The sequence below is a fragment of the Channa argus genome, chromosome 2 (genome assembly GCF_033026475.1).
Source record: "Channa argus isolate prfri chromosome 2, Channa argus male v1.0, whole genome shotgun sequence".
In the NCBI taxonomy this organism is placed as follows: domain Eukaryota; kingdom Metazoa; phylum Chordata; class Actinopteri; order Anabantiformes; family Channidae; genus Channa; species Channa argus.
The window spans coordinates 25,864,657-25,883,448 of record NC_090198.1 but is presented as its reverse complement, the minus strand read 5'-3'; the positions used below and the strand labels follow the sequence as shown (position 1 = coordinate 25,883,448).

Sequence of the window (18,792 nt, the reverse complement as noted above, 5' to 3'; positions counted from 1 at the left end):
CTCTCTACATTCAGAGTTTTTATACCAACTTAACAGCCTTCACATTCACCCTTTTCACCTCATTTGCCAGCAGACACAAAGTCAGCTTGGCATCTTATGAGCTGCTGCCTGTTTTAAGAAGTTGTAATCATGGCTAACAGTCAAGCTAAACTCAATTGCTGAACGTCATTTGCCCGCCCCCAAAAAGATAGGCGATCTCATTTAGACGGTGAGACAGAAGTGCACAGGAGCACTGCTGTGGGAATCAATCTGCAATGTTAGAATATACAAGATAAGGTGGTGTGTGCTGCCTCCTGGCATCTTCTCCAAACACCCTGCGAGCTGAAGTGAAATCCCAACTACGCCCCATCCATATCGCTCTGTGTGACGCTCGAGAATGCACTCAGCACCTACCCTGAACACAAAACATTGTTTGTTTCTCCATTAATTCGTCAGGGTCATTATTAATTATTTTATTTTTTGACCACATGGGTATTTCTTTTTTCTCAACGTGCTGTACCTAGGATTACTACTTCAGGCCTTAATGGCAGCCTACATATCAGAGCCGGAGCCGCCTGGTGTAATCTGACTTGTCTTAATTACAGGCAGTATCCAGTAATAGGCTTCGTCCATAGATATCAGCCATTACAGCAGTGTCTCTGACGGAAGAGGCCTGATTGGCTATGAGGTAGACGATAAAGCAACCATGCCTCATTTAGCTCCAATTTTTTTGTTCACATATCCCTGTATTAAAGTCAAGCATGAAGGACTGTGTTAAACTGATTTATGTCCTCTCCTGTGTAGTGGTAGCTAATCTCCTTCTCCTGATTGCATTGTCAGCAATCAGTGCTGCTCTACAAGTAAATGATTTCACAGGATGAAAGTTGTTTTGGCAAAGTTTGAATGCTGAAGTTTTCATCCAATATTCTTTCTTTTCATTAAAATTGATATGACTTGTATGTACGTTCTTTCTCTGTTGTGAGCGTATAAAAAGACTTTGCCCAGGCCTTAGGCATGCCTGTGTGGCTTCACTTCCAAAAACCTCAAACCAACAGCTCTTGTCTGCTAATTGAACTAAACCACAAGTGTCCTCAAAAACACTTTAGAGCCGTGAACACGCAATTCGTTGTTCGGCAGACTTCAGCTGTTTCTTCTGAACTATTTGTCCTTGTCTGCCTTCTCTTCTGACACATTTTCTTAATGACTCGTGTGCTGTCGATAAAGGTAAGCTTGTATGTTATGATTTACATTTATGTAAATGATGACCAGATGGGTATTGATGATACATTCACAATCATTCCATCTCAGCCATTAACTTTGCTTTTGTTAGCAGCAGAGCAGCATGTGATCTGATGACATGATATGTTTGAGTAATTCCACAGTCAGCTTCACCATCCATTTCAAATGCCATAAAACAAAGTCAAACCATTTAAGATGATATACCCATTATTAGTATGGAAATTAGAAATGGCATGCCATAGAGCACTGAAAGCTTGTCACTTGAGTGACAGTTAAAGACACTCCTGGTTCAGCGCACTATATTTAAGATATGTTTGATGTTTTTCAAACTCCATATTTGGCACATTATCCTCGGGTGGCGGCTCACACCTTGTTGGTATTTAAGACAGATTTGAGTGAATATTACTGGATTGTGGTGGTGGTTGCATTTAAGGGTGCAGCTCCCTCATAACAGGGAGGTGTCGTCTGCTGACAGATCACTGTCTGGATGAGAGAGCACAGCAGCATCCCACCTCATTACCGTAGCAACACACTAACCGAGGGACCGACACACTGCTCGCTGTGATTAAGATGTAAATTTCCTCTAATTGGAATGTAAATTCATACATTTATATGAAGACGTCAGCTGTCAGATTGCAATATTGTGTCCTTTTTTCTCCATCTCCCCTGTTCCCCAGGCAGGGACTAGGTGCCTGTAATCTGTATCATACTCCCGCAGCCCATCCTGGGATTTGCCGTTTGTTTAATGGCGGGCCCATTGTCCTGCATCCAGCCCGTCATTGTAATGCTTCCCATTCATGTTTCTGTGTTTTGTTGCAGTCTGATTTGCTCTCACTACCTGTGTTTGTTCCTCCATGCATGGCTGAGCCTTCAGGGCTTTGGGGATGGGGAGGGACTTTGAGATGGGGCCGGGGTCATTGGGTGGCCGTATTTTGTGTGTGCATCGATTACTTCTGCTGAATGTTCCTCAATGCAAATAAGTCTGCCACTTTGAGAGGAAGCACATGTATCTGAAGTAATTAATTTTACCCTTGAATGCCAGCTGTGGTGTTGGTGTGATGTGTTCCAAATTGAGCTTTCCCACCAAAAAGGTGTTAATTTAGGGATTTGGCAGATGAAGTAAGTGTGTTTGCCAGCGTACTGTATATGCCCCATACAACTGGAACGTATCATTTTTGTCTTGCTAATCCTGAAACTGTGCCCCTGTGTGGGATTGTTAGTTTCCACTGTGACATGGAACATTAAGACACAGTCACTGTCCAACAAATCCCATTAAATTCTCCTCACTCAAATGTTACAGTAAATCTTGTTGAGTTATGTAATATTCTGCTTCCCGCAGCCCTTTTTATATTATAACCTCTGCAATTTTGTAACCATTATTTCATAGCATCTCTTGAGTGAAGATAAACAGGTGACATGCTTTTATAATGCGTGGTAATTATGATTAAACTGTTACCAAGTTAGTCAAGCTTAATCTTGTAGCTCAGTAACCTTTAATGTTATTTTGGGGAATTTTCCTCACATAACAACTCTAAACATTTTTCATATTAGCTGTAGAAGTACTGCTATTAGCCAACTGTTGCCATTATTTTTATGCAGTTACAACTATTAATGTAGTTTTTATACCAGTGCCTGTCATCATGATCATAATCTGATTCACATGCTCAACAGTCATACCTGGCTCACTTATACAGAAGAAAGCCCAATCTCAGTTGCATAAAGTAGTAGAAGAGAATCTTCAATTTTTTTTATTAGAACACTTTATGTTATCTAGGTTACCAATAGGTGTCAATGTACAGACCGAGGTTACCTTTTCTTAATATGTGTGTCCGATTTATTGGGCATTCAAACTAAAATCATTGCAAGAGGCCATCTGGTTAGGAACCTCTGGCAGTTGCGGAGTGAACCGTTGAATTACACTTTTCACATTACATAATGTTCTGCTTCTGCTACACAACTTTCCTGTTTTAATGTTTTTAAATCACAGTCATCTGCATTGACAAAGCCTGTCACATCCTTCATGTTGCCCATGTTGTGATGAATACAAACAAAAGCCAATTTTCTTTTGTCTGTAAATTTATGGATCGTACAGATCAACATGTCTGGGTGTGTACTCGGGGATCCTGCACCTACTGTACATTCCTCTTAGGTGCGGATTGTGTGTGAAATCTGACAGGTCACGCAAACCTTCCTACGAAAGCGGATCGGGGGCTGAAGTTTGTTTCGGTACGTTTGCATTTCCACGTGTTTTTACATGCTCCCTTGAAAAGTAATTAATGAGAATATACTCAAATGTACAAGTGTCTGCCTATAGATTTTAATTGAGTAAAAACATAGAAGTTAAAGACAATGTGATGCATTCACAGTATGTCAGCGTGTGGGAAAGATGCTTCATGTGTACGTGTTGTAAAAACACTGCAGCTCCCAGGTGGAACCGTCAGGCCATTTTAAGCAAGGGAGGAAGATAAAATAGGTGAGGGGACCTTCTATTTTTAGGTCTACATGTTATACTAGAGCCTGGGTTTCCAGTGCAGTCTTTTGAAAACCAAGGGTTGTGGTGTACACCAGGAATCCTGACTATGCTGCAACTGCATGTAGACACTGCTCCACCCACCTGTGGCACTTGACCTTCACAATGTGCCCTGACTTAGTCAGCCCTTCATCAGAAAGGAATCCTAATAAACTTGCTCCTTTCACTTCAATTTTATCCATCACCTTTAATTTCTTACACCAAATCAGCAATGTGGAAAACTGACACGTTCCCAGCCATTGTTTCTGATAACCAGGAATCTGCCTCTGGTCAGGTGAACCGGCTGACTCTAGTCACGTGGATTATTTTCAAGTTTGTACATCCTGGTGACTGGGGAACAGCCCACAAGGAATTACATCCTGATGCACCCCCCTCCTTACAAACCACCCTCAGCCACTTACAGTTCCACCCATCACCTGACCACTGAGGTGTCAGAGGAGGAAGTGAGTCATTTTGTTTGCCTTTGGGTAACAAGGTAGAAGCATTACTTAATAGACAAGTTTCTCCTTGATTGAAGTTTAGGATTTTATATATTAGTGAATGGATTTCTCTCGTTTAAAAATAATATTTGTTAAGATAACATTTCATAGAGCCTTTCACTTATTCCTTTACTCCAGGCTCTTTTTCCACACACTTACCACATGACTAACCAGGCTTAGCTCACTACAGTCACAGCACAGAAATACAAGAGGAGAGAGGTAGGAGGGAACTGGGGCAGAGAGAGACAGACAGAGGATGAGAGAGCGAGACCATTTTGTCCCCCAGGTATGACAGAGTCACTCATGCAGAAAGGACCCACATGGAGGGAGGTGGGGGAGTGGAAGGGGGAAATGAAGAAACTCTTGGCTTTATCTCCTCATTTGTACCCCCCTTACCTGAAAACACATCTGTCTCCTTTTCTCTGCCTAATACCTTTTCTGCATCCCTTGCTTATCTTCTCAGTTGTACCATTAACAGTTAAATTATTCCAGATTTTCTGAATTTGTGTTTGTTTTATGCCACCTGCCAGATTGTGTCTAACTTTGTCGGGATTGAGCCCCTTGGCTGCTTGGTTGTCATCTTTTAAGCCAATGTTCTTTGGCCTTCAGACCCACTGTTGCTACCGTTACCCTAAGCGGTCCGTCCTACATGCAAATATGTGTCGGCTCTACAGTGATCACCATTTTAGTCAGCGGCGGAGCTATCTCATGGCTGCATGCATTAAAACAATTAAACTTTGCCCCTCCCCCACCACAACAATCATTTGCGGATGTGTTGGGTGAAATTTAGCAAGAAATTATCATTTTCTGAATCACTTCACTCTGCTTGCTCGGTGTTTGTTTCATTCTTTCTCTTTCTTCTTTTCGTCTTTGAGCTCTTTAAAAGACTTGGAGCCCCCTGCATGTTCTTCTTTTTGCTTCTTTTCTCTGTACTTTTTTTTTCATCATTATCCAGCAGCACTTTTCTGTGCGTGCAAATGCTTTCTGAACGGCGTCCATTCTTCCCTTTCAGGCTGGATGTCATTGTTGCTGCCTGTGGGCTGGGTGTATTTATTTAGGGGTAATTGGTGTGTGGATGAGTGAGGTAATGAGGTGCATCCACACTTGGCTGCTCCCCTCCCTGAGAGCCTGAGACAGACGTAGCCTAGCTGGGCTCCGGCTTGAGCTGTCTCCTCCTCACAAGCCAGAATGGCTCTTTCATACCCAGGTGGACAAACACAATCACTGAGGCTGATACCTCAATGAGGCGTCTGCAGCTTGAAGTGGTGTGTGTGTGTGTGTGTGTGTGTGTGTGTGTGTGTGTGTGTGTGTGTTTGTTTGTGTGTTCGTGTGCATGAGCATATATCCTAGTGTGTGTTCATGTGCATGTGCTTGTGTGTAGGGAGGAAAAAACAGTGCTTGGTTGTTTGCCTGTGTCTGTCTTGAGTCCTTGTTTGTCTTACGGCTTGTGTTTGTATAAGTGATTCTCTCTGTGTGTTTGTAAGTGCATGTATGTCAGGCTGAGTGGGTGTTCAATGGGGCTCAAGGAGGACCTTTGGCTCTCATTGCCCCCTGCCAACCTCAAACTGCTCCTGATGTCCTGCAGAGTTACCTAATGATTTCACTTACACCTCCCTTATCTGTCTGGCCCGTGTGGCAGCAACCGTCTGACGCTTCAGCCTTTACATGCCATTTGCTGCCTCATATCCTGTGAAATTCAATTGCACAGCTCCAACTGTAGCCAGAGAAGGGGGATCTCCCTCTTTCTCTCGTCTCACATTCTCGCTTCCTCTATCTGCCATGTCACATATTTGTAAAGGCTAACATAAACAGTTCTACTATCACACCTTTTATTCAAAATTATTGCAGAGCAACCTTGCATTTTTGTGTTTTAGCGCTCTAAAGGTGACACTTTATTTCACCGCAATGTGCTGGTGACAAACTTTGAATGAGATGTAGAGGTTTTAAACAGGAAAGCTTGAATTTTTGAGGCTGCCCACAGGTGTTCAGTAGATAATATTATGCATAGATTGTTTTGTTGTTATCAGGGTAATTGGTGTAGACCTGCCAGCCTTTGATAGACACACAATTACTGTATGTGATGCATAAGTGGACTCATTTTAGGGAAGGATTTTGAGTTGCTAATGGTGCATTATTCAGCTTTTGGTCTGTCCTCAAAAGTGCCGGGCCAAATCAAACACACCGCTCCGGGGTAATTGAGGCCCACTCCGCACCCCCTGCAGTGAGCAAGGCAGAACTGTAATCCCCTGACAACTCTGACTTGGCCCCATTCTGGCAGGCTGCCCATTTCCCAGCAAAACGCCTAACTCTGCATCAGGGAGAATGAAGAAGCTGATCGTCCCATTTGGAACGCTTTCCAATTTTGTTATTCTTTTCAACTCAACAGAACTCTGAATCCATCTCGGTACTTACCCTTACTTTTTATTTAAGCTATACTTCATAGAACATAATTGCAGACTAATTACACATGACAAATAAATATTCTTACTCGTTAGTCTCCTCAAGCTTTGTGGTTTTGTGATCAAAGGTTTTTGACAAATAAACCTAACCACCCTAACCACAGAAAAGCTTTCATTTCAACGTTTTTTTAAAACTCTTTTGCTCACAAGTTAGAAACTTTTTCACAAAATGGAAAAACTCAGTACTTATAAAAAGAAATATGAGTAAAAAAGTGCATTATGAAAAGAAAGGTACATATCTTTATTTTGACTGATCACTTTACAAACCAATCAGCTGCACCATAATACCTGCGGATAGTATTTAACCACAGCACACTTAACTACACATTATTTGGATAGCGGTTATTCTTACATCTATTCTTACTCTAAAATTATTAGATTCAAGAAGTTTATTATCATACGCATAGTAAAGACAGTTGAGCCCATGCAATGAAAATCTTACTTTGTGTGTCTTCCTCAACAAAACAAAAATTATAGCACAACACAATGAAAACAATTGCATCAAAATAAATATAGTTAAAAAAAGATTGTTTGAGATTCTTGGTTTTATGTCATTTTGCATATGGTATTAAAAGTCTAGAAATGGAATTCAATAAAACATTTATTTCATTTTTAAACTTGTTTGCTTTACTTTTAGATAATGAGCCGTTAATGTAGCTTTATTATGTATTCACAAAGTCTTTACAGCTCGATATTAGGCACAGCCACAGCATAAATGCATCATTAGAGTTTCTGTAGTTGTTTGTTATCATCTTTTAAAAAAGATCTAATCAGGAAAGCCATTTTTACATAGAACCACATACAATGCCTTGAGAATCAGGTCTGGAATTTGTCTGGAGTTATCTCTTCACACATGTAGCGCATAACAGGAAATTGTCCATCTCAAATGAACAGAAACTCCCTTTGATTTCAGCAAAGCATTGCACGTAGTCAAATTGTGCAGGAGGCACAGAATGACACAAAACGTATGCTGCAGGAATCACAGTGTTTACAGCACATTGAAGCAACACCAGTCACCTGATAGAAACTTTAAGACAGTCACATGTCCCGAAAAGACATTTGCATTCTGCGTGTGTGTTTTAAAACAGATAACCTCTTTGAGGATTTGAATTTGCTATCCTATCAAAGCTGTTAAGTCTTTACAATTGTATTAACACATATTGACGCCTTCGAAGGCTTACCTCCTGTAAGGTGGTTGCATGGAAGGTTTAAATTCCTGAACTATGACAAAGTCTTTATCAGACATTTCATATTAAAACATTTGTTTTATAAAAGTTTTTTGTGATTAAAAAGTCTGCATCTTAATGTTAATTTAGTCTCTTTAGTATTTTTTTCCCAACCTGTCTTTATTACAAGCTGTCTACAAATTGAATAAGATATACAACAGATACAATAATTTAATGTCATTTAACACTTCATTTGTTCGTCATATTGCCAGTTTTAAAGCTATCCGTTGTCTTTTTTTATAATTTTATTTATTGTCATAGTTTTAAAATCCAGCTATTCTCTGCAGTTTCTCCTCCTGCAGCGGTCACTTGCCGAGAGGTTCTCACATGCATTTAGCACTGTCTCTCTGATATTTAACTTTAGCATGCATTCTCCGCAGGCCCTGGCTCACTGGTTTAGTTGGCTTTAGTAATGCTTCACAATTAACACTCGAGGTTAGGTAATGGCTGGTGTTTTTCAGGCTAAATTAGAAAACACAACAAAAGAATTCCCCCATCACCCACAGTGCTTGTAGGACCTAGAGGTTATGGGGGAAATGGAAGGTGGTGAATTTTTTGACAGGGCAGTCGAGGTGATGTTTCATTCCCTCTGACATCTTCAACACCCTAAAGGTGGCTTTGCCAACAGTCTACCCAGGAAGCACCTCACCTAGCTGTGGCTAAATTTACACAACCACCTGCCCACAGGGAGCATAGTGGAGAGGAGGACAGAGGTGGGGTCGGGGTTCAGGGCAAATAGGATAAGAGAGAAAGAGAGATTGAAGTGTGATTGTGTGTATGCAATGCTTTTTGTGTTTATGTGGCTACGCTGCACATCGTTTGCAGTTTGAGTCAGGAATATAAAGCTCAGATTTAAAAATTTTAAAAAGGCGTTTTCCATTTTTAACATCTCCTGTCTGTAGGCTCACTGTGTAAAACTGAAAGTATCAAGGAGGAGAACTGGTTACTACAAGTCTGTCATTAGCATTTCTCTAATACCATTACACTGTGAAAGAGATTAGCCTTATTTTACAAGGGACAGTGGTAGTGGGAAAATGAATGGATGAGAAGGAAATACCTCAGCATCTAAGTCAGATAGTGAATGCTGGATTCATCCCTTGCACTTCTGAATACTTTCCATGGTGGGCACGGGTCAGCATGGTCTCTGACCGGCTGCACTGCCCCCACACACAGCAAACTGCAATAAACTGTGTATTCTGACATCATACATTTGTCAGCAGTTTGTGCTACAGTAGCTCTCGTGAGGGATCGAACCTGGTGACTTACGCCACCTTCCCACATGCATCATCCTTGGATGTCCAAGACTGTGTTTTGTTCACTGGTGGACTTTTTTGGCAGGTACTGACCACTAAATATTGGGAACACCTCACAAGACCTGTCATTCTGGAGAGGCGCCATTGTAACAAGCTAACCAGTGTTATTTCCCTACATCCCCTGTCAGTGGTTTTAAAGTTGCGCCGCATGTAAGTTTAGCTTCACGAGTCTTAAGTGTCACAATTTACTACATGAAAGTCCAGGATGTTTATTACCCAAGTTTTCATTTCAGAAAAGCTGCTTTAGTTGATGGCCCAGACTGGACAGACAGTGAACATGTTGTTTAAGTACATTATGTTTATAGTTCCACATAAAGATGTTTTTTATTTATTGCCACATTTTCAATAATAGGCAATGTCATCTATTTTGCTCTTTAAAAAAGAACATATTCCTGCTTTTTACAAATGTACTCAAAGCCTGCGTGTATTGAAACCCTCAAGACGGACAGTTACACAGAATGGTAACATTTCTAGATGCTCCCCAGTGGCAGAGTTCAGGCTGTTTGCCTGTGGACTGATGTGGAGTGAATGCCCTTAGAGGCTCTAGGCTGGTCTATGTGTGGCCCGGCTGGTCCAAGTCAGCAGTAATGACTGGCTTTAGCCAGCATGCCTGTTAATGTGAATGGGGTTACTCTGGGCAACACCTTTTCAGCTGGGTCCTATGAAGTCCCCAGTATGGTGGTCTTTGTCCACACAAGGGCTGTCCTCTCAGCAAAAAGGGCTTCTTTTTTGTGAGGACTATCAACTGGTGATGGATTATACCCACCCCCCTTTATTCTTCCGGGCAGATCAACAGACACGGATGCAGTGAAACATACACACACTTCAATAACCAAAAAGACATCAGAGGTATTGGAGACATATCAGCACATTATTTTACACAGCTGTATCATAGGTAGGTAAAATGCTCATTAATAGATGTACACACCATTTTAGGTGTACTCAGAAAGGGTTATTAAACAATTCCACATCCTTTATTTATAAAACACGACTTCATATTTTCTTTGTAGAAGCAGAAAGGAAGGACGTTGGTGGATAGATCAACAAAGCAAAAGACTTTTCACAGGAGACTGGAGTTCCAGTCAACTGTTTGTTGCTGTGTTATAACATGAATCATGTGACTTACATTATTTGGCATATCATTGAATTGAAGCAAAAGTATATAATTTTAACAACACCTACGTAAATTTATTTAGAACCTATTCCAAACCAAACCACTGTGTTTGCACAGTTTAATTCCTGCGTTTATGAGTGTTTAGAAGCAAAAATTTGTTAAACCAGCTAGCATTTTAAGCAACAGTATCCCCAAGTTTGGTGCCCAGGGCCAAAAGAAGTGCAATATCAACAGATGCCTGCCTTCCTATGTGGAGGCCCGACGTCAGCAATCAGTCCTGTTGGCTGTACAAGAAGGTAGGGACAAACAGGAAGACTTAGGTAGGGACAAACAGGAAGACTTATTTATTGTTCCCTTTACATTACTTATTGATAGATAAATTCCCTTTCTGCCTACTCTTCTCATTCTGGCTTAAGTTATAGTTTATAATGTTTATGTCCAGATCTCCAGCTTTTCTTTGCCACTATTTCTGTCCTCTTAATTCTCCTTTCCTTTACTGCTGAATTGCAGATAATAATTTGATGAATGCAGGTAACTATTGGTAACATCAGCATTGTCTGTTTTCCATAGAATACGTGGTTTGAGAAGATTTCAAGCAGTTTCCCTGTATTGGCAGGTGAAAAGAACCCCTCACTGGTTATCACATTTCTCCTCTTCTTAATATGTGGTCCAACTCCTTTACTGAGGAGGACGGCATATGCTACCTTGTTGGGTTGAGCTTTTTGGCACTAAGCAGGGACAATATCAGACTACTGTGCCACACTGGTCTTGTTGCCTACATTGTAATTATGCTATGAGCAGGACATGTACAAGCAGGGAGGTGGTAGCTAAGTTTTACAAACTTGTGGTCAGAAACTAACACAGAAACTACATCAAATGGCATAAAAACACTGATGTATGATGTTGTTTCCTACCTTCTCTCATAGTCTCTCAGATTTCTTTCTGTGGCTCGTTCAGTCCTTTCCTTTTGCAAGCACAACAGACTATTCCTCTGTGAGAGTGATCATCCCCACCCCTCCCAAAGGGTCAGCCACTTACCCAGGCTGACACAGTAACCTCCAGACGACCTTTCGCTTTGCCAAATGTTACGCCTGTAAACTGCATGAACTCCATCGCAGCACAAACGGCAAGTGAGAATTAGGGCTTTCTGTTGGAGGGAAGGCTGGGTTCAGGAAACTCTCCTTGTACTAGACTGCTTTGTGCACTCGTGTTGTAAATACTTCTAGGTGACACATGCATAGGCAAGCGGCAGTGTGTGTCCATCTGTCTTTTTGTACATGGGTGTGTGCACTTGTAGACTGAGTGCAACACAGAAAAAACATGAATAATGAATAAAAGTTTTCCTTGGAATTGCTCTGCCTTTTTATTTTGTGGGGACTGAAGCTCTGGCCATGCCAGTTAATATGGGGCTCTTGAAGGAGCAGTTCAACATACGGTTATTTGCTCTAGTTGCTCCATCTTCATGTTGACAGGACAGGTGTGAGTGCAGTATTGATGCTCATAGGCATATCAGACTCTTCCTTTAACTCATTGCTGACATTCTCCAAGTATTTAAAGTTATTAGAAATCTCATACTGCCCTGCAATTTGTTACGATAATTTCTTATTAAAACCTCAACACTGAAAGTAAAGTATGAGTTACTTTACCTTTAAATGGTGGGGGAAGCTTTAGCCTTATATTTAGTTGTGTGCTGTATTTTAGGGTGTAAGAAATATATAGAGAAAATTTCTATTCTATTGAAGCAGGGTATCTGTAGCACTGGAAAACCTGCTCTCACCAAAAGTGTCAGTGGTGTTTTAACCTGAGGACATTCATATCAGAGTCATGGTTCGAGGGGCAAAATCTGTGTTTGAGGGGTGGAGGGCACAAGAGGTCCCACAGATATGCTGTCATAACCCATGCAGCTGCACTATTTGCTATGGGCCTATTGGTAGTGAAGGCAGCACTTAGACATGTTTGTACTCTGCGCCCTCTATCCCTCTCCCTTTCTCCCCAGGCAACATGTCACTCCAGGGGCGGACCAGCACTCCCTGGCTGTGCCCAAGTCCATAACACCAACTAACCCCCTTCCCCCACTACCCACCACCACTGGGGTCAATGTGCCCTCGCCCCCTTACCCTACAGTGCCCAGGGTCCATACAACACCACCCTCCAAAAAGAAACAAAACTGAACTGAAAAGAGACAAAATGGCCCCACGCTGCTTCCCCTTTCAAAGCTCTTGACATCCTGAGTCGAGGCCCCCAGAGGAGGGTTCCGTTGAAGATGATGACGGTGGAGATAACAAGTCAAGTTGTTGTATTACAGCGCAGTTACACTTTGGCCCTTGTTTGTCCATTTGGTTATTCAGAAGCTTTGCAGAGCCAACTGATTCCCATGCATGTCAGGTTTAGTAACATGACAGATACTATGAAATGCTGTTTTACATCAGTCTGTGGAGCGTGAAGGGTAAGTGAGGAGCTACCTATTCAAGAGAACAGGAATAAACATTCCATTAGGTATTAAAAAACCTTGAAATATTGTCAGCTAATCAATTTCCTGTTTGGACATGCTTGCTTTTAATGAAATTCAGTCAGTTATTAGTCTCTTCCCATTCTTCCAGTGTTTGGGAATATAATTACACTCAAAATGCTTACTCATCTTTCTGCTCGCCTGCTGCCGACTCTGTCAGATGCATTAGCCATGAAGCAGAAGAGATGAGGAGCCTGTGTCTGTATCAGTCTATCTGTCAGTCCGCCTGACCGACTGTATGCCTGCCTTTCAGATTATCCTGGATCAGGCAGCAGGTGACATGGTGAGCAGGTGACCATCTCCAAATTACCAAAGAGAAAATCTAGATTAGCTCCAGTGTAGTTTACATTTGTTTCTTTATTCTCTCTGTTTTTCATTCTTTTTTTTTTGTTTTGCCAAAAACCATACTATTTCGTTTTCTAAACAGCATGTGGTAGTATAGTGTTAAAAAATGGAAAATATACAATCGTTACATGTTCGAATGGGGAAGGTTCAAGCAAAAAGTAAATCTGTTAACATTTACATGACCAAAAGATAATCGTATAAATTGGAAACAATGAGGAAGATAAATTAAATAACAAAGAATGTTTTTAGACTCTAAAAATGCCTGGTGGATGGAAACTTCCCCAGTCAACAGGTTATTCTTAGGGCAAGGCCAGGGATTGTGTTACACTCTTTGTTACCACAAAAGCAGAGGAAGGTAGAGCTTCTTCTTGCTTTTGTTAGGCGCAGGTGGTCTAGAATTACCAAAGTGAGGGGATTTATGCTGGGTTGTTTCTGCATTTGTCTTTCTGGCAAGGTAGCGGAAGTATTCTCTGAAATTGCCAGCGTAAATGTGATGATAGTTTGCTTCTCTAACAGAAAATCACATCACCTCATTATTTGGGTTTTGGTGTGCTGAAGTTAATACTAGTTCCTATAGGTTCAGCAAATGATTTCCCACACAATGCAGTGTAACTTTAGAGGTGTGAGGGATTATGGCACTAGGAGGTGATTTAGCTTGGTTTAGTGACTGGATAGACCAGCAAGCCTGGGAAATTTCTACCAATTTTGTTCTGCTACCATTCTGACCCTTGCCTGGTTGTAGAAATGGGACTGGAAATAGAGGACATTGACCTGGTGTCGTGGACAGACGTCCACATTAGTTTACAGTGGCTGCACTGAAACTGTGTTGCTTGGGGAAATGGAATTGGCAACAGGTATCACCTCTAATGCGACCACTGTCAATGAATACTGGACATATGGTATATAAATCCGTTCGAGATCCATATGATTCAATGCATTAACTTGAGGTTCTTATTCATGCATGACAGAATATGGTCAGCTTGCCTATTTATGATGTTTTCCGTGGATGCACTGATGTCAACTCCGCAGACAAAATGACAACAATATTTATGTTAAGTAGCTGTTTATGGTAAATTTTGTGTCCCTTCCATGAGCATGTTCTAATATCAGCTAATCTGATTAAAACAGCCAGACCAGTCGTCATGTGTTCCAACAAGGTGTTGGGTTTCCCATAGTTCTAAGCTGTACAGTGACTCGAGCCATTTGAAAGTGTGGCTAAAACTCTATGGAAGAAATGAGTCGTTAAATTAGCACCTAATACTCCAGTCATTAGCAAGCTGTTACCACCAGTGGAATGCCTTTGATGGTGCTGCTTTGTATGAGTGGCTCCCTTATAAGCTCGTGTTGGAAAAATACATCCATTGGGATCTTGGAATATTAGACTTTTACATGACTTTATAATAAGCAAGACGCAAATATCAAAGAAATAACGACAAAACTGTGATTTATTTAAATTTTGTCATCAAACACTGATATAATACAGAGTACTGTATATGGAGATTGATAATTGACAAGTTATAAACAGCATGAAAAACCATACTCCTTAAGCACCGGGTCTTTGGGGTGTTTAGTAAGCTGAAGGGAATTGTCCATTGTGGGGTGATATTAGTAACCCTCTTAGGCAAAGCTGGTCTGTGGGCCAGCCCTGAGGGCTCATTTCAAGTGCTTAGCGCTCGTTTGGAGCTTTGTCACCCCTCACCCTGTTGCCAGCATGGCCCCAGCCCCTCTGGCTGTGGAGCGGAGCTGAACCACAAACCTTTACCCCTGCCTGCCACAAGGGAGGGAACACTGACATCACATCTCTAACACACACACACACGCATTTGCACACGCATACTCGCACTACCATTGTGGCCCACATCCATTTTCACAATCTCCCCCTTCGCTACTGCACCACAGCCTGATCTAGTTTCCCACCGTCCAGTCCTTTCCACTACCACCCCCTCCATCTCGCTTCCTTTTTTTTTTTTTTTTTCCACTTTCTCCACCCTCTTAAAGGTTGCCAGGGAGCAGAGAAAGACTTCACACACACATACACCCCACTATGTCTCTGAGGGTTTCCGGATGTCCTTGTTTACATCATAGAGTGTGCAGGTCATAGGGAACCAGACTCAGAGCCTCTCTGACTATGTCTGTATAAGTCCTACACCGACCTCCATTCATTTGGTGTCAGTGCAAATGTTCATGGCAGCCCTGTCGCTGGCCCGTCACTACTAAAATCAGTGCACACAAATGTGTATATTTCTAAATATCTTTGTTGGTATTGTCCCCATCCAGTTAACTTGCATAGATAGTTCTACAAAAGGACTGTATTTTTAACAGTTGAACTCAATATAAAGTTTTTATGAGTCTGATTACCAACAACTGTTACCAGCTCTTATATTGGCTGTGATGTGTGATGGATGCTGGCTGTTTACTAGGCTGTCATTTCCCTCTGTGTGTCAAACCAATCGATTGGTTTTGTCTGCTCCTCCCTCCAACTTTGATGTTACCATTGATTGTTCTCATCTGCCCCTGAACTCAAAGGTTGGAGCAGCTGAGCTGCACTTCTGGATTGCTTTGACCTTCGTTCTGCACATGCTCATTGGGTTCAGAGAGCCCAGAGCCAGGCCAGGCTTGTGGGTGCGTGACAGCCAGACAACGGTGTGATGTCTTTTTTTTTTTTTTTAACTCACCCACTGCGGATGATGTATATGTGATTGATTTTTCTCTCTCTGCTGTGTTTCCGCTGCAGTGCACTAAGCAGGACTGAGTCCAGGCTTGATCAATGCATTGTTTTTCTTTTTCAATCACACTCGAGTGAGCTGGAGACACGAAAGGTTACACAGGTGAGGTTTGGCAGGAGTGGAAGCAGGGCAGAGCTTCTGGAGGCCCCCTCAAGGCCAATATATGAGTTTGCATGAGTGTTTGTGTGTCTGTAAAAGAGAAAGTCAGAGAGAGAGAGTTACATACCGTGAAGATTCCAACAAATTTATCATGTATGTTTTTCACAACTTGTCAATTTTTCTTGAGGCGTCACAAGGATTACTTTCTGCTCATTTGTCTTGTCTTTCCTCCAAGTGGGAATCTTCCATTCTTGCCTCTGAAAGTCCTGTGTAACCTTACCTTTACCATCTTGTGTTAAATTATAGGCCCTTCACAGTGTCTCAGTGCCCACCTGCCCCAGATAATTGGCTGGGCTGCATGAAGGCAACTCCTCTTGTTTCCTCTACTTGCTTGACAAACGGTGTGCTGACACACAAACAAAGGCAACGTGTTGAACAGAAAAGACGCCACTTGAGAATGATTAGCCTCCGACCTGTTAGCCACAGTAGCAGCAGCACACGGCTTCATATCAGACATGAACATCAGTGAGGTAAAAACATTTTGCAATTCTATCTCAGGTGTGTCAGGGTTCCTTAAAGCAGTATTAAGCAATGGGAGGAAGTAGTCTACCCTAGAGGGGTAGACTGCTGTGTAGTGCAGAATTATCTCTTAGTAATGATGCTGTTAAACCCTGTTCCCAAACACCTAGTCATTAAGAAAAAGATAAGTATCTGTGGGAGTGGAGCAGCTCTCCTAAAGCTGGATGTCTTGAGGGGGAAAGGATGTGGCGGGCAGGGATGTTTTTAGATGGTTGGGGTGGGGTGGGAGCGCAGGCTTTGGCCAGTGGGTTTCATGTGTCATGGCAGATTCTTTTAGGTGCAAATTACAAGGTTTAACTTCTCTTGTGCCTGGGATGCCTGCATTCTGGTTTAACGTCCCCGACAGACACTCGAGCAACACGCTACTCAACACCATTGTCGGGCACACACTTGACTCTGGAGCTACTTCAGCTCCTCTCCAGCTCCAAGCACCTCTTCAAGACTTTGTTCGTCGAGTACCATTGATGTCCCTTCTCGTGGCTTCTGCAGAGACCAGAGCAGTGTAGCCCCTCTTAAGCTTTATAGTAGTTAGCATGTTGGCTTTACATGAGTGGCCCTCATTAACCTCTTTGTGCTTAGAGTTGGCACAGGGCTGATCTACAGATAAGCTTTACCACGATTTTGATTTTAATGACTGTGGCATTAGCCGAGAATAATTATCAGCTTTTCTGTGTTACAAACACAGAATCAGCACACGTGCAAATACATCCATGATCTTAATGCACATTTGTGAATGAACACTCATTTCCTCTTACTTCAGCTTATAAATGCACGCAGGTTTGTCCTAAGTACAGCTTCTCAGAACACCCCTTCCTCACCCACACATGCACGCGCACACACACACACACACACACACTCCCTGTGAGCTGTAACAGACCTAAAGCTCTCTGAAGCATTTAGGAGCACACTAGCAGGTTTACTCCACACTGCTAGTGCTAAGGGGAGTGCTGAAGCATCTAATGCAATTTGCTTTGTTTTTTTTTGTTGTTGTTGTTTTTTTCTTTTCGCTATTCAGACGGACTGATCTGTTACTCTGTCTCCCCTCTCTTCTTCCTCTGTCTCACATTTTCTTTCTGTAGAGACTGCATTTGCCTCCAGACTTGTCTGAGACGGTGAGTCGTGTGAGCAGGGGGGATCTGGCAGGAGGGGCCACGGTGGCTTCAGCTTGTGGCTCTGGCACTTCCGGCAACAAACACCTGGACTTCTAGTGCTCCCACACAGACGCCACAGGCAACCAACACCTGGAAAGCTGCAGCGTTGCCCTCTTTGCCTTGGTGACTAGGATGTTCCCTCACCCACATAATGTCAACTAAGATAACCCTGTCAGCCATTACCACCTGCCAACTCTCCCACCCAGGGGTGAAGATCTAAACATCCACAGTACCTCTTCTCCTAATGGACACATTTCAAACGATATTTCAAGTTCTTTTTCTATAAGCATATAGTACATTCATATTTGGACAGTTTAGACTGTCATAAGTTAATTTGACGAAGTCATAGGATTGTGAGAGTTACTGCTACCTAACCCAATTAAATCCAGATGGACAAATGAAGATTTGGTAGATTTCGTGTGTTTTTTCTTTGCCTCTGTGTGCTCTGTTTACATGTTAAATGTTATGAAATATTTTCTAGCCCTCACAGACTCTGAGTCTTGGCAAACATTAAATAATTTAAGTGCATTCTCCCAAGCTCTGGGGTTACAATAGAAAACAAGTGGCTGTTCCTGCCTAGCTGAACCATGTACAACAGTCTGAAAGTAAACTTTTTTCTAGGATAATGCAATTGAAAGTGCCTTTATTTAGCTGAATAAAAAAACTAAATGCACATTACACAATGTGTGCTCACTATTCAGCTTTACTTTACAGCATCTCTACATCAGCTCTCATGGCAAAGTTGACCTACCTGTACGCCTGAGGATGTAAAGTAAGCGTGTTATGAATGACTGATCTCTGGTCTGCCTCGCCGGTTTCAGGTTCGGGAAGAGATGCCTCCATCTGACCCTGAGACTGTGTCGGCGAATGACACCTACCTCCAGTAAGCTGGGGAGCTGAGCAGGAATGTGGGCAGAGGGTAGGAGAGCTGGCTTTGGGTGCAGGCTTCACACCTCATCAGGCATGTTTGCTGGATGAGCTGCTTTGCCATGACAAGCCCAAAAGAACAAATTAGGTCAAATGGTGACATGGAGAAACGTAGAA

At 42.2% G+C, this 18,792-nt stretch overlaps 1 protein-coding gene across 1 annotated transcript in view; it reads left to right on the top strand.

Annotated features, from left to right (window-relative positions):
* elp4 (elongator acetyltransferase complex subunit 4) overlaps positions 1–18,150 on the top strand; it is a 54,112-nt gene extending 35,962 nt beyond the window's left edge. Inside the window, exon 10 of the mRNA XM_067487628.1 lies at positions 17,677–18,150. Within this exon, the coding sequence (XP_067343729.1) occupies positions 17,677–17,805 (129 nt within the window). The 3' untranslated portion in view covers positions 17,806–18,150. The remainder of the gene's footprint in view (positions 1–17,676) is intronic.
* The last annotated feature ends 642 nt before the right edge of the window (positions 18,151–18,792 follow it).